General features: G+C 40.1%; 1 protein-coding gene across 1 annotated transcript; it reads left to right on the forward strand.

Moving 5' to 3' along the window:
* Positions 1 to 1,428: 1,428 nt before the first annotated feature.
* Positions 1,429 to 17,518, forward strand: MATN4 (matrilin 4). Its single transcript, XM_032218775.1, has 7 exons — positions 1,429 to 1,984; positions 5,304 to 5,426; positions 7,430 to 7,552; positions 9,906 to 10,319; positions 15,746 to 15,898; positions 16,932 to 17,036; positions 17,460 to 17,518. Exons 1-7 carry the CDS (start codon positions 1,498 to 1,500, stop codon positions 17,516 to 17,518), a joined length of 1,464 nt encoding a protein of 487 aa, XP_032074666.1. The 5' UTR covers positions 1,429 to 1,497.
* The last annotated feature ends 8,562 nt before the right edge of the window (positions 17,519 to 26,080 follow it).

Consider the following 26,080-nt stretch of genomic DNA (forward strand, 5'->3'; position numbering starts at 1 on the left):
CACAACTTTTTCCCCCTTTGCTAAACTGGGTGTGAGCGTGGCCAGTACATGACGTATCCACCCGTTGAGCCGTGAGTTTTCCAGCCCTGATTTATACTATGTCTATCCTGTCTGAATAGAGATTCAGTATCCCTAATCTTCTATTATTAAAGTTCCCCATGTCATTACTGAAATTTTAAGGTAGAAATCACGCAATTTTAAATAAACAAATTGAGGTAGTGGAAGAATTCCAGATTAAGAGTGTAGCCTAACACATGTTTAATCAGTATGTTTACGTTGGACTAACTTCCATATACATATACAGGGAAATTGGCACAATAATTAGTGGAAACATTTGGAAAAGGGGCCATTGACTAAAATAGTTGACCTTGAATTAGCGAGTCAGTTTCATGCCTTTTGGATCAAAGCATCCTAACAAGCCCTAAATTTTTATATACACTCCATGCAATTAAAAAAAAAGTGTGGGTTAAAATGTAATGTATGAGGCAGTTCTAAAATGTTGATGTCTAATAGTGGCTCTTCTAATTTTATCTTTTTGCTAGAGTAGATTATATGCAAGCAAAACCAAAAAAGTAATATTCATCTACATTTTTCTCAATCTTTTTTCAATGAATAATAGCAACTTTGTGGTCAAGATATGTTAACACCAGAAAAGGCAATCCGGCACCTCATAATGATTTTGAGTAGAACTCTCATTGCTATTGCCAATTGACCTTGTTGATGTTGAGTATTGATAGCAAGTGTAGTTTAAATACATTTGTGCATTAAATTGCCTGCCATTTTCTAAAAGATAGTGTTTATTTATCAAATGGAAGAATGAATTGTACTGAGTGTTACTTTCCATTTAAGGCAGTGGTGAAATTCATTTTTTTTACTATCAGTTTTGTGGGCGTGGCTTGGAGGGTGTGGTGTGGGCTTGGTGGGCTTGGTGGGCGTCGTGTGGGCTTGGTGGGCATGGCTTGGTGGGCATGGCAGGTGAAGGATACTGCAAAATCTCCATTCCCACCCCACTCTGAGACCAGCCAGAGATGGCATTTGCCGGTTCTCCGAACTACTCAAAATTTTTGCCAACAGTTCTCTGAACTGCTACAGGTTCTCCAAATTACTCAAAATTTCCGCTACCGGTTCTCCAGAACCTTTCATAACCTGTTGTATTTCACCCCTGATTTAAGGGTATTTTACCTGGAGTAGCAAATCTATAATTTTGTTTTAGAGATATTTACAATTTGTGTGTGTGTGTGTGTGTTTGTGTGTGTGCATTGTGTGTGTGTATATTTGTGCCCTATATCAATCATGTTCTTTAGTTGATACACCAAAAAAGCCTAAATACAATCTTAATTAATGAAGGAATATCTTTTTCAAAGTATATACTGTATGATGATTAAGCCAACTTTATCTTTTTTTCCTCCTCCAGAAACTAAATGTAAAACTCGTGCATTGGATATTGTCTTTGTGATCGACAGCTCACGTAGTGTCCGTCCCTATGAGTTTGAGACCATGCGGCGCTTCATGATTGACATCATCCATAATTTGGATGTAGGGCCAAACGCCACACGGGTTGGGGTGATTCAGTACTCCAGCCAAGTCCAGAACATCTTCTCCCTCAAGTCTTTCTTCACCAGGGAAGAAATGGAGACGGCCATCAATAGCATTGTCCCCTTGGCTCAAGGCACCATGACAGGCTTGGCCATTCAATACGCCATGAATGTGGCTTTTACCATACAGAACGGGGCCCGGCCACTTCACAAGAATATCCCCCGCGTGGCTGTGATTGTAACTGACGGGCGGCCCCAGGACCGTGTCACTGAAGTGGCTGCTCAGGCACGAGCTACTGGCATTGAGATTTATGCTGTGGGTGTTCAGCGGGCAGATATGAACTCTTTGAGGGCCATGGCCTCCCCTCCACTGGAGGAACATGTCTTCTTGGTGGAGTCCTTTGATCTCATCCAACAGTTTGGCAAGCAGTTCCAGGACAAGTTATGCGGTGAGTAAAGGAATAAAGCTTGCATTGAGACTGATTTTTATCCTTCTTGTTTTCCTTCTCCGTACCATGGGTGGGCAAATCTTTTTGAATGTGGAAGCTTCTTTAAATTTGAAATCCCAAGTGTTCAAGTGGTGTTTCAAATGTGGGTCCATCTGTTTTGAGTATTCTGGAAATATTTCCAGTTGGAAAACAGCTCTATTTCAAACATTTCCCAAAATGCTGGAAACAGACTGTTTACACTCAGAAGTAAACTCTTGTGAAGGTTTTTCACTCAAACTCTTCAAAAATAAAGTATGTCCTATAGTACAGTAACACAAATATTTTTTTATTTTATTTTATTTATATTTATTTATTTAAACACCCCTTTTGAGGTGTTTGTGATCTTCAAAGTGGGCATATGCACTGATTAAATATCTCAAAAATCCACATTTTCAGCAGCTGTTCTTGTTTTCAAATAACTTATTCCAGAAATATGTACTGTATATAAGTAATGTAGGCGGTGGGGATTATTTCCATTACTATTTTTGTGTTGTGGTTATTGCTTCATTTCTACTATTCCATGTTGGCTGGGGAATTCTGGGAGTTGTCAACCCCACCCCACCCCCCACGTTGCAGAATGGCCAAGGCTGAGAAATACTGCTAAAGGATCTTTTCTATCCAAATTTCCAGCTAAAGAGAAAGAAATTTAGATGGAGCCACATGCTTCCACAGGAGCTCTGCTGCTTTAACAATATTACTGTTCCCAGCACATCTTTCCTTCTCAATATGCAAACTTACTTCTTCCAGGTGTTGATATGTGCACAGAACTTGATCATGGCTGCCAGCACACTTGTGTCAGTATCCCAAGCTCCTTTTATTGCCAGTGTAAACCAGGATACAAACTTAACACAGATGGAAAAACATGCTCAAGTAAGAGTAATAGATTTATTTAACTGATGGATGAAATTTTGAAACCATGTTGTGAACAGTCACAAAGTTGTTTTTCTGCACTGAGGAAAAACATTTAACTATTATTCTGCTTTTTGTTTGCCATTTTTGTTTCATCATAATGGCTGTGGGATCCATTGATTATGAGTGTTGATACTCTATAGCATGCTAGCTCCCTTTTTGCATTTTTTATTAAAAATACCTAGACAATCAAGTGATTTAGTGGTCATAATAGGATGAGATAGATGATTACTGATGCAAATGATAATTTGCTAGCCCGCCCAGAAGTGTGTGTGTGTGTGTGCATGCGTACGTACATACATACAAACACACATATACATACATACATACATACACATACATACATATACATACATACACATACATACACACATACATACATACAAACACACACACACAAACACACACCAGGGGTAGGTTCCCGCAGCCACTACTACTTGTTTGCTCATAGGCGCGCTTGATGTGTGCTGTACATGCATGCACAGTATAATAAAAATTGTTCTGTGCATGTGCAGAAGTCGAAAACAAATTGAGAACCGGTTCGGGGGCGTGGGAGGTCTGAGTCACTACTGGTTCCAGCAACCCAGGCCACCAAACCATTAATGGTTCGGCCAAACCGGTCCCAACTGTAGGAACCCACTACTCATACTGATACACACTCACACACAATTAATAGTTATTGATTATGGTACCCAACATAGTGTTCAAAGAAATCAGTGCTCATGCTGTGTCATCTGGAAATTTTATCTGATGCTGCATGTATATGAGTTTTTGTTAAGGGAAATAGCAAAGGGAGAGTCAGAAGTGCTGCTTATAGAAATAAATGCTTGTAGCTAATGCGAAAGTAATAAACTAGAGCATATATCTGTATCAAAGGCATTTTTTCTCCTTTTGCAAAACTGGGATTGGGTTCTCTGTTAGCTTTCCCAGTAGGAAACATTCCTCTGGGTTTTTCCTCTGAAGTTCAAACTCTGAATTCTGTTTTACTCCTGTAGTCATTGATGCTTGTGCTAATGAGAGACATGGCTGTGAGCACCAGTGTGTTAATTCACAAGGCACCTTCACTTGCCGTTGCCGGACGGGCTACCAGCTTAACCAAGACAAGAAGACCTGTAGCAGTGAGTAAAATCTGTATTGCTTCAGCAGCTGTTATAAGGAGAAATAGCCATTCTTCAGCTGTTGTTGAAAATTGGGCGTGCTTGATGTGTGCTGCGCACTCATGCACAGTACAATAAAAATTGTTCTGGGCATCCACAGAAGCCAAAAACAAGTTGAGAACTGGTTTGGGGGTGTGGCAGGTCTCGGTCACTGCCGGTTCCAGCGACCCAGGCTGCCAAACCATTACTGTTTCAGCCAAACCAGTCCGAACCAGTAGGAACCCACCAATGATGCACACACACAATTAATAGTTATTGATTATATATTATTTATGGTACCAAACATAGTGTTCAAAGAAATCAGTGCTCATGTATGTACAGTATCTTCTAGCTAGTTAAACTAGACTCTAGACTATTTTGTTTTTTAAAAAAACCTGTGGTTCAGAGACAGGTGTCAGTGGAGGGAACTGGTTTTACAAAATTGCTGAGTCGTACAAGAAAAAAATCAGAAGCTGTATCATCTGGAAATATTATCTGATGCTGCCTGGCTGTGAGTTCTTTGTTAATGGAAATAGCAAAGGGAGAGTCCGAAGTGCTGCTTATAGACAGAAATAAATGTTTGTAGCTAATGCGAAAGTAATAAACTAGAACATATATTTATATTGAAGGCATTTTTTTCCTCTTTTTGCAAAACTGGGATTGGGTTCTCTGTGAGCTTTCCCAGTAGGAAACACTCCTCTGGGTTTTTCCCCTGAAGTTCAAACTCTGAATTCTGTTTTACTCCTGCAGTCATTGATGCTTGTGCTAATGAGAGACATGGCTGTGAGCACCAGTGTGTTAATTCACAAGGCACCTTCATTTGCCGTTGCCGGACGGGCTACCAGCTTAACCAAGACAAGAAGACCTGTAGCAGTGAGTAAAATCTGTATTGCTTCAGCAGCTATAGAGAGAAATAAGGAGAATCTGTGGGCCCTTTGATGTTGTTGAACTAGAATTCCCAGGAGCCTCAACCCTGCTGGCCAAGGAAAGGGAGGTGGTTATCATAGTTCAACAATGTCTGGGACATCTCAAGATTTCTGCACTGTATTAAATATACTCTTCTGTATTTTATGCCAGTGTTGTTTGATGTAAAGGAAATAGAGCCCTCTTGCAGGAAGGCAAATGTTTGCAGCAAATGCTGGATGTTGAGTCCAGCCATTGTGTTAAAATCAACAATGCAGGTTGTTTTATTGCACATGTGGTGAGGTCCTCTAATGGTTTCTTTCTTCTTTCAGTGATCAATTTCTGCAATTTCAACAACCACAGTTGCCAGCATGACTGTGTTAATATAGTCAATGGATATTATTGCCGATGTCGCGATGGCTTCACTTTGCAGGCAGATGGCAAAACATGCCAAGGTACATTTTATATATGGCTGGCTGTGGCTTTAGAGTTGTGCAAATAGTCATCCACTCGAGTTATGAATATGATTCTAATGCTCTACAGTAGATCAGTGATGGGTAACCTTTTTGTAGTTGTGTGCCGAAAGCGTGCACATAATACAATTCATGCATGTCCCCATGCGCCACCACATGCACATGTGAATCCCTGCATGCACACAACTCCTGGTGCATGCCGTAACCCACCCGCGCTCCCCCCTGGCCACTGCACATGCACAGTAGAGACCCAAAAACTAGCGGGTGGGAGGCATGTGCAGATGCACAGTGGAGCAGAACTATAGTGACGGCTCGCGTGACGGCAGAGCAGGTTCTACATGCTACCTGTAGCATGCATGCCATCGTGGCTCTGGATTAATAATGAATGACTGCAATACAAAAGGTGCTCTTTAAAAGTTTGGAGTATTGTGAAACGTTGAGAAATATGTTGTTCATATATTTAATATTTCATCTATAAAAAATCCCTGTTAGAAATAATCCTTTGGTTTCATGAGAGGTATCATCAATAGGTTGATGGTGTTGAGTGGTATACCACCATTCCATGCCTAGCCAGAGATGTTGTGGAAATCTTGAACCAATGTCTGGAGCCTTTGATGGACTGGGTGGAAAGAAACAAGCCTTAGCAAGCTGGATATACTGTCTGTCTTAAAAGTCTGGGTTTTTAAGAAATTTTGGTTCCAGGATTACCTGAGGTGGGGTAATCCTTCTCCTGAAACTGCAGATAGAAGCTACGGCTATATGTTTACCCATATTTTGCTGGTATGCCACTTATGTCCTCCCGGAAGCATTGAATCATATCCTTACCACCAAATATTTGGACTGTTGCAGTGTGCTTTACTTGATGCTACTTTTGAAGGCAGTTCAGAAGCTGAAACTGCTCCAGAATGGAATGACTATGTTAGCTGATGAAACCTGCTATTCAGAATAATACCTGAACACAAGAATAATACCTGCACTGTTTGCCGATAAGCTTCTGGGCCAGGTTCAAAATGCCAATAATTACTCGTAAAGCTCTCTGTTGTGATTCAGGTTCTATTAGGAACTGTCTTTCTCAGAATGATTCTGTCCATCCTATGAGTTGGCCGAGAGAGGGCCTATTTCTATTAGAGATGAAGGGTTGATGGGCTACAAGGCAGGTCTTTTCTATGGCAGCCCAACTTTTCCTAGAAAAGCTTCCCCTCTCCTCTCCTCCTCTTTCCCTCCCCTCTTGCTATTTAAGCAAGTTTTCAGAGTTACATTGATCGGTATTTTATCATATATATTTTCAGTATGATTTTGATGGGTAGTGGTGGTTATGTTGCAATGATTATGTTATATCATACATACTGCCCTAAGTTGCCTAAGCAGATGTTATGGTGCTTTGTAAAATAAATAAAATGTAGGGAACACTTTTGTACAATGAGACTTGAATGGGGTGTTTCTTACCATCCTCTTAAGGATAGGATATTTCAGCATTACCTATAGATACGGTGATTCCACTTTCTTGAAAAAAAATAATAAAAAGGATAAATTTGGAAAAAAAAATCTGAAACTGAAAACAGTTCAAAAGGATAAGAAAAAATAATTGTTTATGTTTATAACTTTGCTTTACAAAGGAATATTCAAGAGCAAACTGGGAAAATAAGTAATTAAACAAATTTAAAGGACAACTTTCTGAAATAAAGGATATCTTTTATAATAAAGGACACATGGTCCCTATACATTTAGGTGAACCAACCTGGATATTTGTTAAAGACATACTCATGCTTATTTCTGAAGATATTTGAGAAAACCAGGACTAACAACAATAAAAACAATATTCTATTTATTACAGTACTGTACAAGTCACCATTCAGTCATAATACAGCTATTTCCATTCTGACTATGAAGGAAGCCAACTGTATTTTGACACATATAAAGGTTACCCTATTTGGCAAAATATATTTTCTGAGTGATACATGACATGCTTCTTATTTGTATTTCAGCCACTGATCTCTGCAATACTGTAGAGCATGGATGTGAATTTAAATGTCTCAGTAAGCCTGGCTCTTACCATTGTGTCTGCCCAGAAGGCCAGCAACTGCAGGCAGATAAGAAGACATGTAACAGTGAGTATCAAGGTCTTTGTGCTTGATAAAAGGCTCCTCCAATGTATTGGGTATTTTTCCCAGCTAAGCATCTCATGAAAAGTAGCCATAGAGATTATTCCAGAGATAGCAGACAACAAAGAGTGGCATTTTGAATGAGCGCCATCACTTTTGCTAGTGGGTATTTTTACTGAGTAAGGGTGGCTCAGTGGCTAAGACGCTGAGCTTGTCGATCAGAAGATCGGCAGTTTGGTGGTTCAAATCCCTAGCACTGAGTAATGGAGTGAGCTCCCGTTACTTGTCCCAGCTTCTTCCAACCTAGCAGTTCGAAAGCATGTAAAAATGCAAGTAGAAAAATAAGAACCACCTTTGGTGGGAAGGTAACAGCGTTTTGTGTGCCTTTGGCATTTAGTCATGCCGGCCACATGACCACTGAGACGTCTTCGGACAGTGCTGGCTCTTCGACTTTGAAACAGAGTTGAGCACCGTCCCCTAGAGTCGGGAATGACTAGCACATATATGCGAGGGGAACCTTTACCTTTACCTATTTTTTTCTGAACTGAATTCAGAGATGTGTTTCTGATCCTTGGAGACATTTTAGGCCAGCATACCAAATCATAAATGATTTGTTAAAAACTTAAAGTCATCATGAGAGTTATATTACTTTCTGGAGCTTATTGGATGTCCCAGAGTAAGCACCATGGATTTGAAGAAGACAAAAATGCATTAGATTGAGAAATGCTTTTAGGATTTGTGGTGAAAGAATGAAAGAACTGCTTGATTCCCCTATAATCTAGCAGAAAGCTTGGGGTACAATTCAATGAAGGGGCATGCAAAGATTTTGATGTATAAACATATTCAATATATCAGCCTTGGCTAGAGTTAGATATGGTTCCCACGCAACCCCAAAGGGTTATTAGGAAAAACAAAGCTTGATCTAATATGAGCTAGTGTCTGAAAGAAAGTCAGACAAAATTCCAGTAATGCAGAGAATCTGATTTAAGTTATGCCAGTGGTGATTCTGTGTATTTGGATTCCTTTTTACTTAGCCACCTCTGTGAGTAACAGAGGAACTGACTTGACTATTTTGGCTTTGCATGTTCTGATTGGATTGTAGTGGTCTGAATCCTATTGGCATATGTGAACTTGCCTGGTTAACTGAGAAGCCTGTGTTCTGTGGTAACTAAATTACTTCCAGAAAGGTGAATTTGAACCACTGCTTCATCCCTACTCTGATATTCAATGAGTAGGTAAAGGAACAGCCATATCTTCTATGATAAAGAAACACATAAAAGGTTCAGAAGCAATAATACAGATGGTCCTTAATTTACGGTCACAATTGCAGAAGTAGGTTCCTACTGGTTTGGACCGATTCTCCTGAACCGGTAGTGCTGCCTTCAAACAGAGAGTGAACCAGTTCTCTGTTTTTTTTTAAGTGGGCCTGCCTGCCCACCCCAGGGTTATACTTACCTTCATTCCAGCTTCCAAAGCCCAGCTGATCTGGGGCAGCAACTTGAATTGCCGCTCCTCAGCTGTTTTCCTTTTTTTCTGACTAATTTTAGCTCAATTGCACACGTGCACAGCACACGTCTGGCACACGCTCAGCAAACTGGTAGCAAAATGGTTAGGAACCCACCACTGCACAATTGGGACCAGAAATTCTGTTGGTAAGCAAGGCAATTGGTAAGAGAGTCATGCCTGGTTTTTCAACTTTTTTTTTGCATTTTTTAAGCAAGTCAGTACAGCTATTAAGTGGATTGTGTGATCATTAAGTGGAATTCAGCTTCTCCCATTGACTTTTTGTCAGAAGCCAACAGGAAAGGTTGCAAATTGTGATCACATGATCCCAGGACATTGCAACAGTCATGCATGCTATTATACATGCTAGTTGCCAAGGTCTTGAACATATGACCATGGGGATGCTGTGCCAATTTTAAGTGCAAGGACTGGTTGTAAGGCACCTTTTTCAGTGCCATTGTAGCTTTAAACAGTAGCTAAATGTAGGATTGTAAGTCAAGGATTACAGGCTGGAAACAAGCCTGTTTCTGGATTTCTGGAACTTCTGGTAGGCCTGTTTTCCCTGCTCCTTGAACTTCTGTGGGGCCCTGCACTTACTTGGCATGATGAATGGGCCACGTGGAGACTCTTGGGAGGGACAGGGAGGTGATAGGGCTACGGCGGTCATGGCCAGCCAGGGGTGGCATTTGGGGGTTTGCTGAACTGGGCAGAATCCTAGCTATAGGATCTTCCGAACCCATCTGAGCCTGCAGCAGCCCACCCTTGCTGACAGGGACTTGCCTTTCTTTTCTTTTTCTTTCTTGAAGTCAAAATCAAAACAGCCCCATCTCAACTTTTTTTCTCCCCTGGGCAATAGAGTGCAAGGCTGGGCACATTGACTTGGTGATGGTCATCGATGGCTCTAAGAGTGTCCGGCCCCAGAATTTTGAGCTGGTGAAACAATTTGTCAACCAGATAGTGGATTTCCTGGACGTGTCCCCTCAAGGCACCCATGTGGGACTGGTTCAGTATTCTAGCCGGGTGCGCACTGAATTCCCACTCGACCAATTCACCACAGCGGATGAAGTTAAGGAAGCTGTTCAAAGAGTGCAGTACATGGAAAAGGGCACCATGACTGGCCTGGCCCTCAAGCACATGGTGGAACACAGCTTCTCTGAGGCAGAAGGTGCCCGTCCTCTTTCTCAGAATATTCCCAGGATTGGCCTGGTCTTTACGGATGGACGGTCTCAGGATGACATCTCAGAATGGGCTAGAAAAGCCAAAGAATCAGGTAAGGCAATTAATGGAAAGTGTGATATATTTGCATTGTTGAAGGTAGCCTATATATAGTGCTCTCTAATTTTAAATTAAATTAATTTTTAAAATTTTAAGTAGATTTTTAAGAAATTAAATTTTAAATTAATATTTTTTTTAAAAAATCACATTTATTTTTAAATTAATAAATTAATAACAATTTTAACATTAAATTAAAATTTTAAATTTCCTAACAGTGAGAACAATTAACCGGTGGAACAGTTTGCCTTCAGATGTTGTAGGTGCTCCATCACTGAGGCTTTTAAGAATATCGGCCACTTGTCTGGAATAGTATAGCGTTTCCTTGAGCTTGAACAGGGGATTGGACTAGAAGACCTCCAAGGTCCCTTCCAACTCTGTTATTCTAATTCTGATTCTTTTGTCCAATTTTCCTTCACATCAACAACCTTGCAAGAGACGTTGAGCTGCAAAAGAATGACTGCCCCATAGTAAACCCTTGAGTTTCCATGACTGATGGTGTAATTGTGCTTGGATCTGCCCTATCATAGTGCGGTACTTTAAACTCTATAGCACGTCAGCTCTTTCTATGTTTACAATGTATTTAATGGATTGCAACACTATTATTCATAATTGCATAGATGTTAGTGATATAGATAATATAATAAAGGGCTCTGAACTGGTTTAATCCTTGAGAACACCTCCCAAATGGACACACTTTGCTATAACCCATGACAGAGATATACTAAATTATAGCTTTCTTTTGAACAACAGCTTGATCACTAAACTTGTGTGAAGTGGTTTGGTTTCACGTCATTGAGGTGCTTTGTGCCACAGAAGCAGTGCAGTTCTTAACCAAGTGATTTGCAATGCCTCAATCCATTGCTCCTCAATCCATTGTTCCATTGCTCTTCCAACTATAGGAACTGTTGTATGGAATTCCTATCATCTCCAGAAGAGCTGAGAAATGATGCATTAGGCCTTCAAACTAAAGTATTTCTTGAAAGCTTTGCAAGCACACTGATCATTTATCCAGTGGCAGAATAATTTATATGCAGCTTCCAATGTCAGGACTTAATAAAATAATTAGCAACTTACTGATCTCACAGTGTTTCCATATGGTCTTCCAGATGTCTAACTCTCAAAAATCCTATCCAGCATTCCAGCTGAAATTTATGAGAGGTGCACAACATATCTAGAGAGCATCAAGTAATGAAAGACTCAATTATATAAATTCAGACAAGCTTTTTTTATATTTGAAATGGAAAATAGGACGTTGCCATTATTTTAGAACTAGATTGTCCAGCTGGGCATGGGGTGGAATGCAACAGCTGGAAGCTGTTGGACTCTAGTTCCTCATTCACCATGATCAGGGATGATGGGAGTTAAATACAATTAATTAGTGGTACAACTTTCCTCCAGAAATTGTAAATGCTCCAACACTGGAAGTTTTAAAGAAGAGATTGGATAACCCATTTGTCTGAAGTGGTGTAGGTTTTTCTACCTAAGCAGGGGGTTGGATTAGAAGACCTGCAAGGTACCTTTCAACTCTATTCTTCTATCCCAACAAGTTTTCAATCCTGGTCTAGGCAAGTGAGATTCTCAGATACCTCCTCCTATTTTATTCCTTTAAATGTAACAATTATTAACTATGTTCATATTGATGGAGTTTCCTTATGTGGCTTCCATCTCTTCTGAGCCAGGTGTTTGTGGCTAATTAGTCAATTCTCTAATTTCCTTCTGTTATTGCCAAAGGAAAAATATATAAGAGTTTCAGATTAATAGTATGTAAAAAGAAAAAAGAACCTGAGATACTGATACTGCTTTCTTGGCAGTTATTAAAATTCCAAGTGATGAAACAGATAGACTGCTCATGTTTTGCAAACTGAACCCAGAACTAAGAAAAAAAATATTTTGTCCATTGCCAGTGTTATTTTTGGATTCGAATGCCTTATGTCTCACTGAAGCTGATCCAGACTTTCTGCCCTTGCTTTCCCCCCAAGAATGGCCAAATGCATTAAGTGTGACAAAGTGAACAAGAATTTCTCAAAAGAGCTGGCTCTTTGCCTATGTCCAAAATATGATAATTTGAGTCTGGTGATTTGTATCTTAAGTGAGAATTCTGCATTGATTTGTTTTGTGATCCATTTATTCATTTTATTGGGTTTGCATTCCCAGGAGACTTCTCCAAAGTTTAAAAGTGTCAATACTCCTTCTATTCTTCTAACTTTCATTTTCAGAGTCTCACGGAGAAGATCATTGTGTACATGACTCAGCTGTTTGTAGATATACACTTATTTGTTCATTTAAATAATTTATATGGCTGTCTGTCTCACAGACATAATCTCACAGACATAATCTCAGGTGGCATACAACAGCCAAAATCTGTTCTATAGTACATCCCTGGCTATATTATTTATTTGTAAAATTTGTTGGCCACTCATCTTATCTCAGGCTAACTCAGAGTGGCTTTGCTGCTATTATATTCATGCTTTTTATGTTCCGTGTCCATATTGCTGCTCTTCAATGTAGATATCTGCTTGCTTTAGAATCCTAAGCAGTTGGTTGTAAGTTGAGGACAACCTGTAAGTATAAATAATGCCTAAATTGTTTTGCTTCAGTGACAATTTGCCCCTTTTCCATGGATGTTTAAGTGATATCTCTCCACATGTCCATCCACTACGTTATTCCCCTCAATCTTGCAAACATTGTTAAGTTTTCCAACACATCAAGTGTTTGCATTCTATATCCAATGTGGGAATTTCTCCTTGCAAATTATGACTCAAGGAAACAATTAGCCTTTATTTGGTCCAGACCTGATTTATTGGTGTTTCCATGGTACTCTTAGCAACTATTTCCAAATCTATAATTTGACTATCCAATTTGTTGTTATCTTTCTTTCTTTACATCTTTATCTATTCCTAAATCAAAGGAAATAACATTATTTACTATCTTCTATTCTTTGTTAGCAGTGAATTCATTAAGCATGGTAGTTGATATTAGCATTGTCTTAATATTTAACATAACACAGCCTTCCATCCTTCCAAGCAAGGTAAAATGAGAACCCAGACTGTTAGGGGCAATATGCTGACTCTGTAAACCGCTTAGAAAGGGCTGTAAAGCCCTGTGAAGTGATATGTACAGTAGACTTCTAAGTGCTATTACTATTAAGCCAAGATTTTCACTATTTTTAGATTCATAATGAGCTCCTCTAAGCCTTCTTTACTAGTTTGATATAAGTAACAAACAAGCAAGCAAAGATATAATTTCTGAAAAATGAGGTATATGTGTCCGCATTTTTCTCATCTCTTCATCCCATTTACCTATTAAGGTGCAGTTTAAAATAAACATTCACACAAATGCTTCAATTTAAAGGTACCAGCATGTGTTTATAATCCACTTAGAATATATGCATGTATGCATATTGCAATATATGCATGTATATATAAAGTTAAATGTGCTTAAATGCATTTTTGTACATTGTTTTGCCCTGCAGGGTAATATTTATCAGGGTTTTGGTTGCTTATTTGTTAAAGAAAAAACAATGGCGGAAAAACATTTTGAACTCTTTCTGAAATTTGAGTTGCAACACTTGTACAGCACTGTAAAAAGGAATGATTCTAATAGTACCTGAATCACCTCTCTGCCAGAAGACAAGGGGTACAATGCAGTGGGATACGACCAGTACGCCCCGATAAGGGCATACTGGTGCCTGCAGGGAGCACCAGGTACCATTCCGGTACGGTGCTCCGGAGGGCCCACCCGCCTGCCCTCCTTACCTCTATTTGAGTCAATTGGGGCATTCGCGCACACGCACAGAGCATATGGTGTCTGCACGATGCTCCGCCGAACAGCTGGAGCATCGCGGGCGGTGGGTATGCATGTGTGTGCTGTGCGTGTGCTGTGTGCATGCTATGCGCGTGCACGTGGTGGATGCCCAGCCCCGTTGCAGCGTACCGGTTGTAACGGGATCCGGAATTCACCACTGGTACAATGGTATTAATGGACAAATCCCCAATTTTCAATCCCATTCACACTGGGGTGGGAGCTGGGGAAGATTAAAATATTTTAAAATCTGGCTTGGCTTCCACAAGACAAAATAAAAACATGTTCAAAGAAGATGCCATTTCTCTATACTTAGCAAAATTTAGCTACTTCATGAAAAATTAGTGATCTAGATAATGTGAAGGAGCTCCCATTTCCATCCACCAGTGGCCAGTGGAGCTGGCAGCAGATTCGGACAGTGAGGAGGTTGGGGAAGAATATGGGCCAGTCCTGGAGTCTGGGGAAGACTCTGATGAGGGCTCTGTGTCAGAGGCAGAGGGGGTCAGAACCATATGCCAGTTATCAGATGCCATCAGAGTCAGACATCAGTGAGGCAGATGAACAGCTGGAGCCTGTTCCCATTGTGTGCATGCACAGAGTTGCCAGATGAAGGGAACAGCTAAAGAACAGGGGTCGACTTGGGAGTAAGGCCACACGTGGATGATGAATGGCCCCTCCCACAGAAAATAAAGGGGAGTGGAGTTTGCAGGAGACAATTAGTTTGATTAATTAGCTCGTGACTCTCTGAGACTCCTTGCCAAGTTTTGCAGATATCGACCTGGCAGCTCTCCAAGTCAGATAAGGTCTGTGACTGTAAATCCTCCTTGAAAGACTTTGCTGGAGGTGAAGGAGCAGAATTCACAGTAAATTAATAAAAGGGTTTTTTGTCAAGACAAGGAGTTTTCCTCATGCTCTTGGGAAGCCTAGGTCAGAACACCATCTAAACCAGTGTTTTTCAACCTTTTTTGTGCAAAGGCACACTTTTTTCATGAAAAAAATCACGAGGCACACCACCATTAGAAAATGTTAAAAATTTTTAACTCTGTGCCTATATTGACTATATATAAAGTAATTTTCCCACGGCACACCTTACACTATGTCACGGCACACTAGTGTGCCGTGGCACAGTGGTTGAAAAACACTGATCTAAACCACAAGTTAAAGCAACTGCAATCCAAGAATCTATTATGCTGCCTTCAATAGTACAATATTTCACCTGTCATCAGTTTTTAAGATAATCCAGTCAAGATCTTCATGTCATGGATAGGAGTAATTGTCCTAAGATGGTCCAAAATCCCATCAAATACAGCTGCTTGAATCCTCTAAAGTCTTTTGAGTTTTGATTATTGGAACAGCCAGCATTTTGGAAGGAAGATGTTAGTAGAGATTGTGAGCTGAGAGTGCAAAGTGGATAGACTTACCTATATCACTCATGTATGCAAAACTTAATTTTCTATTTCTTCCTAAGTGTTGTGAGAAGGAAACTTGATTTTATTTATCTCTTTGTTCCAGTGGCTGTATAAACAGAATTAATGGTTGACTGTAGCTTGAAGAATCAGGTTGCCATTCTTTGCCTAGCTTCGTAACTTGAAATTTATTCTTATGTTGATGGATTTGCAGGAATCACCATGTTTGCAGTTGGCGTTGGTAAAGCTGTTGAGGAAGAGCTGAGGGAAATTGCTTCTGAACCAGTGGAGCAACATTTTTCATATTCAGCAGATTTCAATACCATGACTCATATAGTTGACAATCTCAAACTCAATATCTGCCCAGGTAAGATATTACAGCTTCAAGTATTTAGATGAGATGTTCCAGTAAAACACAGGGGTAGCTTGTCCATTTTACATCTTGGTTTATATCAGGGGTGTCAAACTCAAGGACCGCAGGCCAGATCTGGCCCATGGGGTGCTTAGATCTGGCCCATGGGGCCACCCTGGAAACAGCAAAGGACCAGCCCATGCCCCCCCCCGCCTGAGGTTTTATTCCCGCTGGCAAGGGTTGCAATAGCAATAGCAGTAGACTTATATACCGCTTCATAGGGCTTTCAGCCCTCTCTAAGCGGTTTACAGAGAGTCAGCATATTGCCCCCAACAATCTGGGTCCTCATTTTACCCACCTCGGAAGGATGGAAGGCTGAGTCAACCCTGAGCCGGTGGGATTTGAACCGCTGAACTGCTGATCTAGCAGTAGCCTGCAGTGCTGCATTTAACCACTGCGCCACCTTGGCAGGAGGCAATCACAGCCAATAATGGAGCTTATGAGCCCATTTTTGCTGCCAGAGCACTCAGGCCACCACAGGTGCCCCTGATATGAGTGACATTAAGCTGGCCACGGCCCCCACCCCCTGAAGTCAAACACAACCCTGATACGGCCTTCAGTGAAATCAAGTTTGACACCCCTGGTTTATATCTTGTCCTAACTATCACTCAGGATCCAGGTTACTTACAAAATGATGTTGTAATCTGAAACAGCTAAGAATTGTTTATCAAATTTGCTTCACATCATAATTATAGCCTTGGGCAAATCTTATTACACATACTGTATAAATATACAAACAAAAATAGTCATCATTAAATGTATTTCAGAGTCCTTAAATAAGCACAACATCTTATGGGTTTTAAACTATGAGTTATTAGGCTTATGGTTGAAGAAGACCATGGTTACAATAAATCTAAGCTTATTATTATTATGTGTGATGGGCAATAAAATGGGCAATTTATTTAAGATTGTCCTAGGGTGTTGGGCCTCGGGTTCATGCATAGAGGATTGAATTTCTATGTTTCTAATGAATTTTGTGGTATTTCAGAGGAGGGCACAGGAACAACTGAAATCCGTAGCCCATGTGAATGTGCAGCTCTCGTACAGTTCCAGACAAACACTATTGAAATCCTACAAGACCTCACCAATAAAAATATCCTTTAAATAGTGTAACTTGCACAGAATGTGTGATTGAAGAGATAGGGAAAATTTAAATTAAATAGGAAAAATGTTTAAATCTATCCTTTTAGCAAAATGTGAACTTTTTATTTTGAATGTCTTTGAGTATTTAAAAACAACGAAGATTTAGGGAACTGTTCAATAAACTATTTAATCAAAGTACAAAACGTATGCTAAATTTCTAGGAACTAACACAGCAAGTAAAAAGTAAAGGTTCAGTGGATAAGGGATTGAATATAGTTGAGTGCTTACACTGATGTATTTGCACTTTGAGGAAATGTAAGGAAGCGGGGGGAAAAAGGATCGCCTGACATGCAGGTGGGATATGTTCCCCGCCATTCAACATTTCAGTGTATCTTCACATTATTTCTTGTTGTGGCTTCCTTAATGCAAGCACTTGCTCAGATGATGGCCAGACTCGATCATTTGGAAAACCAGATTGCCAACAAAAAGTGATTGTCATGAAAAAGAGACCCTACATTTTGGGCAAAGAAATTTCTTGTACTTCATCCTTGGCATATCAAGAGTGGTTGCAATGGTTATCTGCTCAGGATCTTTAATGGGACTCTTTTTTCCTCCAGATTGTTTAAATTATAATTATTATTTTTTTTACATTTTTTCCCCTTTTTGGTAAAGATGAATAGTTGAGATGGAACACAAATGAAACTGATTGACTTTTGGTAGGTGGACATTTCAGAGAAGGAAAAGGAAGTGACATGTATAGTGTCTTCAAGAGCTGCTGGGATTATTCAGTAATTATTGATTTTTTTTTAAAAAAAAGGAATTTGAACCCAGAACTCTCGAATTGTGAAATGGGAGCAGGAAGCAAGAAATTCCTTCCTTGCTAAATTATATTTTCAGAAGAGACAGCATCACTGTCTAATGTTCCCAAACAAAAGAATATGCCGCGGTGGCGCAGTGGTTAGAGTGCAGTATTGCAGGCTACTTCTGCTGATCACCGGCTACCAGCAGTTTGGCAGATCGAATCTCACCGGGCTCAAGGTTGACTCAGCCTTCCATCCTTCCGAGGTGGGTAAAATGAGGACCCAGATTGTTGGGGGCAATATGCTGACTCTGTAAACCGCTTAGAGAGGGCTGTAAAGCACTGTGAAGCGGTACATACATGCTATTGCTATAACTATTGATGGTTTTCTATTTTTCATTGTGAACAGCTGACTCTTCAGACTCTTCCTAATAAACAGCTTTTCTTACCCAGGAAGATTCTACATCTGTTGATACTACAATTCCCAGAATTCCCAGTTAGCATCTTGTAGTTTGAACACACCTGAAGTACGCAGGGCAGGGGGGAGGCTTGAATAAAACATTATGTCTCAAACTCCTTGCTTTTGAAAGTGGATCTTTATTTAAATCTATCAATTAAAATGAGTTGGTTCAAAAAATGAACAAAAAAGTCTCATTGGGACATTTCCTAGGAGCACCCAGACTTTGACAGAAGTGCTGAGGAATTTATCATGATTTCCCTTTTAAAAAAAATCAGTGAATTCTTTTAAACATTCTATATGTGTCTGCATATATGTATGTACCTTTGTTTCTAAGAGAGGGCAGGGGTAATAATTTTTTCTAAATGTCTTTTTATTATATGCAAATTTTATCCTGATAAATAAACTTGTTATTGATTTCTTACTTCTTTCTATCTTCTTTCTATTAGAAATATGTGAAAATAATTTATATTTGGATAATTCTCTTTCCCTTCCCTCCAATTATTTTACATATATAAATAAGCTGAGCAAAAGTTTCAGGGTTAGCAAAAAGGACATCCTTACTTCAGCAAAAAAATAAAAACAAAAATCAAATCCCTTCCTCATGAACACAGATGCATCCATGTGGAGACAAACATGCTGTCAGTGATTGATGCTCTCCTGTTCTATAGAAGATTGCCAAATATAAAGAGAATGTATTACGTTAGATCTAAATATTCTCCAGGTGAAACTCAAAAAATTAAAATATCGTGCAAAAGTTCATTTATTTCAGTAATGCAACTTAAAAGGTGAAACTAATATATGAGATAAGACTCATTACATGCTAATCAAGATAGTTCAAGCCGTGATTTGTCATAATTGTGATGATTATGACGTACAGCTCATGAAAACCCCAAATCCACCATCTCAGAAAATTAGAATATTACATGCAATCAATAAAACAAGGATTGTACCTCTGAAAAGTATAAGCATGCATATGCACTCAGTATTAGGTTTGGGCCCCTTTTGCAGCAATTACTGCATCAATGCGGCGTGGCGTGGAAGCTATCAGCCTGTGGCACTGCTGAGGTGTTATGGAAGACCAGGATGCTTCAATAGCGGCCTTCAGCTCTTCTGCATTGTTCGGTCATGTCTGTCATCTTTCTCTTGGCAATGCTCCATAGATTCTCTATGGGGTTCAGGTCAGGCGAGTTTGCTGGCCAATCAAGCACAGTAATCTCACAGTCATTGAACCAGGTTTTGGTGCTTTTAGCAGTGTGGGCAGCTGGAAAATGAAGTCAGCAACCCCATAAAGCTTGTCTGCAGAAGGAAGCATGAAGTGCTCCAAAATCTCCTGGTAGACGGCTGCGTTGACCCTTGTCTTAATGAAGCACAGTGATCCAAAGTCCTCTTTTCTGATGAGAGCAACTTTTGCCAAAAGCACCAAAACCTGGTTCAATGACCGTTGGGATTACTGTGCCTGATTGGCCTCTCCATTCTTCCTCCATACTCTGGGTCCTTGGTTTCCAAATGAGATGCAAAAGTTGCTCTCATCAGAAAAGAAGACTTTGGACCACTGAGCAACAGGACTTTGGACTTTTTCGAGTTTCACCTATCCAAGCTGGTTCTTCCAAGCATCCTGGACTTTGAATCCTTTAATCCTTAGCCAGATGGCTATCAAAGCAGATCCACAAGCTGAACAGGCACATTTACTTCCCAGAGTGAAGTCATGTTTACTTATGTTGTGCAAGGTGCTATTGTAGCTAAACCAGGAGAGAAATATGAACAATCAGAGAAACTTCAGTGATGGAACAATGCAAAGCAGACAACACCCCAATGATGTCACTCTCTGCCACCTCCAGCAGTAAAGTAAGCTTAAGCACATGAATAAAAAAAACTCTGCTTTAATTCTTCTGCTTTAAAACGTTTAATTGTTAAGCAGTGAAGCAACCAGCTATATTATTGTTGTTGGTTCAATAGTCGCTAAGTCGTGTCTGACTCTTCCGACCCCATGGATCATATGGTACCTCTCTGTGGGCATGCAGCCTGTCGCCCATCTCAGCTCCACTGTGCATGTGTGTGTGCCTCCTGCCAGCCAGCTGATTTTCATGTCTCTGTCGTGCATGCGGGAGACGTGTACGCACATGCATGGGGAGTGTCTCATGTATGGGGGTAGGGGAGTATGGGGAGCAGTGCACCCTGTTTTTTTATTTTAGGAGGCTGCAGGGAGGCCTGCTAGGCCCAAAATGGGTAGCCATGGGTGGGGTGTGGCTCCCCCCCTCTGAGGCCCATTTTGGTCCCAGGAGGTTTCAGGGAGGCCTGCTAGGCCCAAAATGAGGCAGAGAGGTGTCATGCATACATGAGCAGGGGATGGGGTGCATTGCCTTATGGGTGTGGACTGTCACACGCATGCATGCGATTTTGACACGTGAGGAGAAAAAGGTTAGCTATCACTGCCATACCAGGTCTTCCACTATTTCCCAGAGTTTGCCCAAATTCATGTTCACTGTGTCGATGACATTGTCTAATCATATCATTCTCTGTTGTCCTCTTCTCCTTTTGCCTTTAATCTTTTTAGAGCCAAGGTGGTGCAGTGGTTAAATGCAGCACTGCAGGCTACTTCAGCTGACTGCAATTCTGCAGTTCGGCTGTTCAAATCTCACCGGCTCAGGGTTGACTCAGCCTTCCATCATTCCGAGGTGGGTAAAATGAGGACCCAGATTGTTGTTGGGGGCAATATGTTGACTCTGTAAACCGCTTAGAGAGGGCTGAAAGCCCTATGAAGCGGTATATAAGTCTAACTGCTAACTGCTATTGCTATTTTTCCAATATCCGGCTCTTTTCCAATGAGTATATTGTTGTACATCCTTAAATATTTAATGGAACTTTGTCTTAAATGCAAAAATTAGACAGGAGGAATCCTTCACTATCTTACACTGTAAACATCTGTATACTCATGGCAAATCACCATATGGGTACAGCACTGCAAACAGTGCACATGCTCAAAAACAGTGCACCATTTCCAATTTGATTACAAAATTGAATTTGTTTTGGAGCACCTAGGTCCTAGGAACATGAATTTAGCATCTTCTTTCAATTCTTTTAAGCAGTTGTGTGGGATCAAGCAGCAAACACGTTTCCAGGAAGAAACATGGAGGCTTTAATGAGTTGCAGACAAAACTACATTTGCACTCCAAAATACTTTTTAATGAAATGTTTCCAGTTGTGGGATTCAGCCAGTTCTTACCATTTCAGGAGAACTGGTTGTTAAGTTTGATGAAATGGTTGTTGAAAGAAATCATTAGGGCAGAGAACCGGTTGTTAAATTATTTGAATCCCACCACTGAATGTTTCCTCTACATGCAAAGCCACTTCATAATTCTTCCATTGCCTCTTTTGGGAAATGCCAAGAAAGAATCTTATTTCCTACACCAACCCCTTTTCCGTGCTCTGGAAAACTGGACAATTGAAGCATTTGACCGTGGCAATGAATGAGAACTTGTAAAAAGTGAAAGGACCTATCCACCCCCACCCCTAGAAATATATATTTCCATCCAGAGCAATACTTGTTTTTACAGGTAAAACCCTTGTGAATGGGACATTTAATCCCCATGATCTCCCAATGAGATGGATAGAGCCTGTTGCTCATATTGTACATCGTGCTCTCAAGTCCAAGCAGACGGTGAAGAGGAAGAATCACAGCTGTATAAGTTTTATTACTGGTGGCTCTGAATCAAGCAATTCAAACATGGTGTCTAAGGAACCTAAAATGATTTTGAAGTCAAAGAAAAAGAATCTAAAACAAATCATATAAATATTGATTTATGAAAATTTGCTTTCTTTGCTATGCTCTGCTTGTTGTGGCTGATTCTAGTACTGACTGCCCACGAGAGCAGCATAGGGGGAAGACAAATATAAGCAGATGAGAAATTTAATTTGGAACCCAAATAAAAATATTTAAAAATCTCAAAATATTTAGAACCCAAAAATACAGCTGTGAACTAATTAAAGGTAGTAATTTAAGCAATACTAAAATGCATGAGGCTCTGAAAAAAAATCAGCACAAACTGTTCTTCTTTTCCCTATCTGAAAACCAACTGCAAAACCAAAGGATATCACATCAAAGTCTAAAAGTCTTTCTAAATTGTGCAGAAACATCCCTCTGCTATCATAAATCTTCATACCTCTCACTGCAATCATAAGGATCAGCAGCTTGTAATAACTTTGCTAAGAAAATAAATTTCTTAGCAACAATATGGCAGTGATTTATCATTGCCTTCCGGGATTTTTTTAAAATTTCTCAGTTGTCTCCCATTCTGAATACTCATCCTGTTTACCTTCCAAGCCATGATTTGATCAGTCAGGTTCTGCCATCTGCCTTAAACAGCAAGTCTTAGAGAGGAGCAGTGGTGGGTTCCGGATCCTGTTGCAACCAGTACGGTGCAATGGGGATGGATATCCCCCCACATGCCCTTGCACAGCACGTCCGCAGTGCATGCATGCATACTTACAGTGAGGCGCTGTACGCTCTATGTGTGTAAGCCTCAATCGGCTCAAATACAGGTAAGGAGGGCGTGCATGCCGGCGTGTGGGCCCTCCGGAGCACCGTACCGGAACGGTACCTGGTACTCGCAGCAGGCACCGGTACTCCCATACCAGGGCATACCAGTCGTATCTCACCACTGGAGAGGAGGGACTCATGCAGAGACATTAGAGGCACTTATTTTTTTAACTAGACCTTTGTACCCTCATAAACAACTTGTAGATAGAAAATTCCGTGCTGAACATTTCTGCACAGTTCTATGTGAGAGAGAATGAGCAGGCATTTTTAATTTTAGTGCTATCTAGGAAGGATGATTATAATAGATGCAGCCTCTCCTTAACTGGAGAGTTTTTGTTATAAATAAAGAACTGAAAACAAGCATGTGTACGAGTTGAGAAAAAGATTCAAGATCAGAAGACAGCAGAAATATGGGGAAAGGAGACTGCCACCCAAAGGCAAACATTACGCTCTTGTCTTCAGAAAACAACAGGAAACTTCAACTGTTGAACTTTCAGGGTTGTTAAAAGGTAGAGCTGAGAGCAGGCACAAGAATATAAAGTAAGGAAAACTAGAGCAGGGAGGGGTGTCAACTTTAAGACCTGTGGACTTCAACTTCCAGAATTCCCCAGCCAGCCATGGGAATGGGAGTTGAAGTTCACACATCTTAGAGTTGCCAAGGTTGGACTCCCCTGGAGTAGAGACTGCAAACCCAAGCAATCCTGAAAACCAAACCAAGTCCATGATGTGCAGCAGTTTAGGTGCAGAGTCCTACACACCAGCTCCAGAAACAGGATTGTGAATGCTTTTTTAAGGAGCCGGGAGAAAAAAAATGGCATTCACTAGTGTATGAAGCAGGGCTGTCAAGCTCCCAACCCATTGGTCGCAACCTGGCCATGCCCACACCTTGCATAGCGAAGGCGAACAAAGTCCCAATATGTCATGCTGTGACGACGTGAGTTTGACACCCCTTGTATTAAGGAATGAAAAGGGTTTTCACATGGAAATGGGCTGAGATTGGCTACAAAAGCTAAAGATCTGAGGGGAAAGGAATAATTTTTAAAAGAAACAGTTCAGAGAAGAAAACATTGTAGGAACATAGAAATAGAATTTTATATGTAGAATGTAGAATTATTTATTGGCCAAGTGTGATTAGAAACATGAGGAATTTGTTTCTGGTGCATAAGCTCTCGGTGTACATACAACAATAGTGATAGATCATTTTCATAGTCACTGTAAAAACACATTCATCATAAAACATTAGATGCAACACTTAGTGATAGTCATGGATATTAAATAAGCAATCAACATAAATCATTCTAGGATGCTAAGTAAACAATATAAGTTGTAAGTTACAAGCAACAAAATTATAGCCATGAGAAGATAAGGAGATAGATTAAATATGAATAGAAATAGAACAGTTATAGAATTATAGGGAAATAATAGAAGAAGTTTAGAGTTGAATTTTGTACAATAAAGCAGTTTTGCATGAGAAAAACAAATATAGTCTTAATGTCTGAGTTCTGTGCTATATTAATGAAAACCCTAACCTTAATAAAAACTTCAATGTTTAACTTGCTGATAATATATTAAAATTCAGAACTAAGGGGCAGGGGTCACACCGTGTCTTGTACTTACTGAGTTGGTTGTATAGATGTTCCTCTCCTGGTGATCATACAACTCTAACTGACTGAGAAAAGAATTTTTATTAATTAGTAATACTACATCATGCTTCCTAGTTACCCCACCATCTCAAAAATGTGCCTATCAGCAGACTGGGACAGAAGACCAATAAAAGGATTGCTGGGGTGGGACTCTATTGTAAAAGGGAATAAATTAAATATGTGACATAGAGTCAAAAGTTCATAGAAATTTCAGCATTTAAAGTGATGCTGAGAGATTCACTTTCCTCAAACATTTATGTAGCATTAGCCCACCCAAAGCACTTTCTCACAGTTGTTATTTACAATTTTCATAACCCAATTTAAAATAGAATAAAATAACAGAGTTGGAAGGGACCTTGGAGGTCTTCTAGTCCAACCCCCTGCTTAGGCAGGAAACCCTACACCACTTCAGAAAAATGTCTATCCAACATCTTCTTGAAGACTTCCAGTGTTGGAGCATTCACAACTTCTGGAGGCAAGTTGTTCCATTGATTAATTGTTCTAACTGTCAGGAAATTTCTCCTTAGTTCTAAGTTGCTTCGCTCCTTGATTGGTTTCCACATTTATGACAGGACTAGTTAGTCTTTTTCAGGCTGAGGCCATGTTTGGCTGTTGAGTGGTGTGCTCAGCAACGAACCCAAGTACTTCATAGGGCCAGATATAAACAGCATTGTTTGAACTGAATTTAAATGTAAATTTAATCAAATTAATGGCATGCAATTAGTATGGATCTTATTATTCCCTCTATTTATCATAAATGATCGTGTGTCATCAAGCCACTGTCAACACTTTGTGATCACACAGATACGGTATTTCTTCATGATAGTCTCAACGATCAGGACTATGTTTTTTCCCTCAAGGAAGAAGGGAAGTGTTGCCTTCTTCCTCAAGGGACAAAAACATACTCTAGTTGCCTTTTAGAATAGAATAGAATAGAATAGAATAGAATAACAGAGTTGGAAGGGACCTTGGAGGTCTTCTAGTCCAACCCCCTGCCTAGTCAGCAAACCATACACCACTTCAGACAAATGATTATCCAGCACCTTCTTAAAAACTTCCAGTGTTGGAGCATTCACAACTTCTGGAGGCAAGTTATTTCACTTATTAATTGTTCTAACAGTCGGGAAATTTCTCCTCAGTTTTTAAAAAAGCACCTTTGAAACAACCATGACCTAGATCAGCTTTGCTGGCTGAGGAACTCTGAGAGTTGAAGTCCACAAGTCTTAAAGTTGCCAAGGTTGGAGACCACTGACCTAGATGACTGAGAATCTCCACAGACATTTCTCCAGGAAAGTTTTATTATATTAAGCATGACAATTAACAGCAACATTTGAGAACTTCATGGGTGGTTGTGAGAGGGATTGTCTTAGAGGTGCCCTTAAAGTGTAGTTTCTTTGTCTTTTCATTGTCTTAGAGGTGCCCTTAAAGTGTAGTTTCAAGAGTAAAAGGATGTTTTTCTAACTGTTAAATGGATAACTTACAAATAGCAGACCAGTTGGGTATAGTGGTTAAGGCACAGGACATAAAGCAGGAAACTGGGAGTTCTTGTCCGACCTTAAGCACAAAACCAGCTGGGTGACTTTGGGCCAGTCATTTTTGTCAGCCCAAGGAAGCA

This window comes from Thamnophis elegans, chromosome 5, assembly GCF_009769535.1.
Source record: "Thamnophis elegans isolate rThaEle1 chromosome 5, rThaEle1.pri, whole genome shotgun sequence".
NCBI classification, from domain to species: Eukaryota; Metazoa; Chordata; class Lepidosauria; order Squamata; family Colubridae; genus Thamnophis; species Thamnophis elegans.

Excerpts from the sequence above, each read along its gene's own strand:
- MATN4 (XM_032218775.1), top strand. The coding sequence starts at position 1,498 with ATGCGGCGCTTCATGATTGACATCATCCATAATTTGGATGTAGGGCCA. Across the intron at positions 7,553-9,905 it reads AGATAAGAAGACATGTAACA|AGTGCAAGGCTGGGCACATT; the intron begins GTGAGTATCAAG and ends CCTGGGCAATAG. Across the intron at positions 17,037-17,459 it reads ACAAGACCTCACCAATAAAA|TTGCTCAGATGATGGCCAGA; the intron begins ATATCCTTTAAA and ends TAATGCAAGCAC.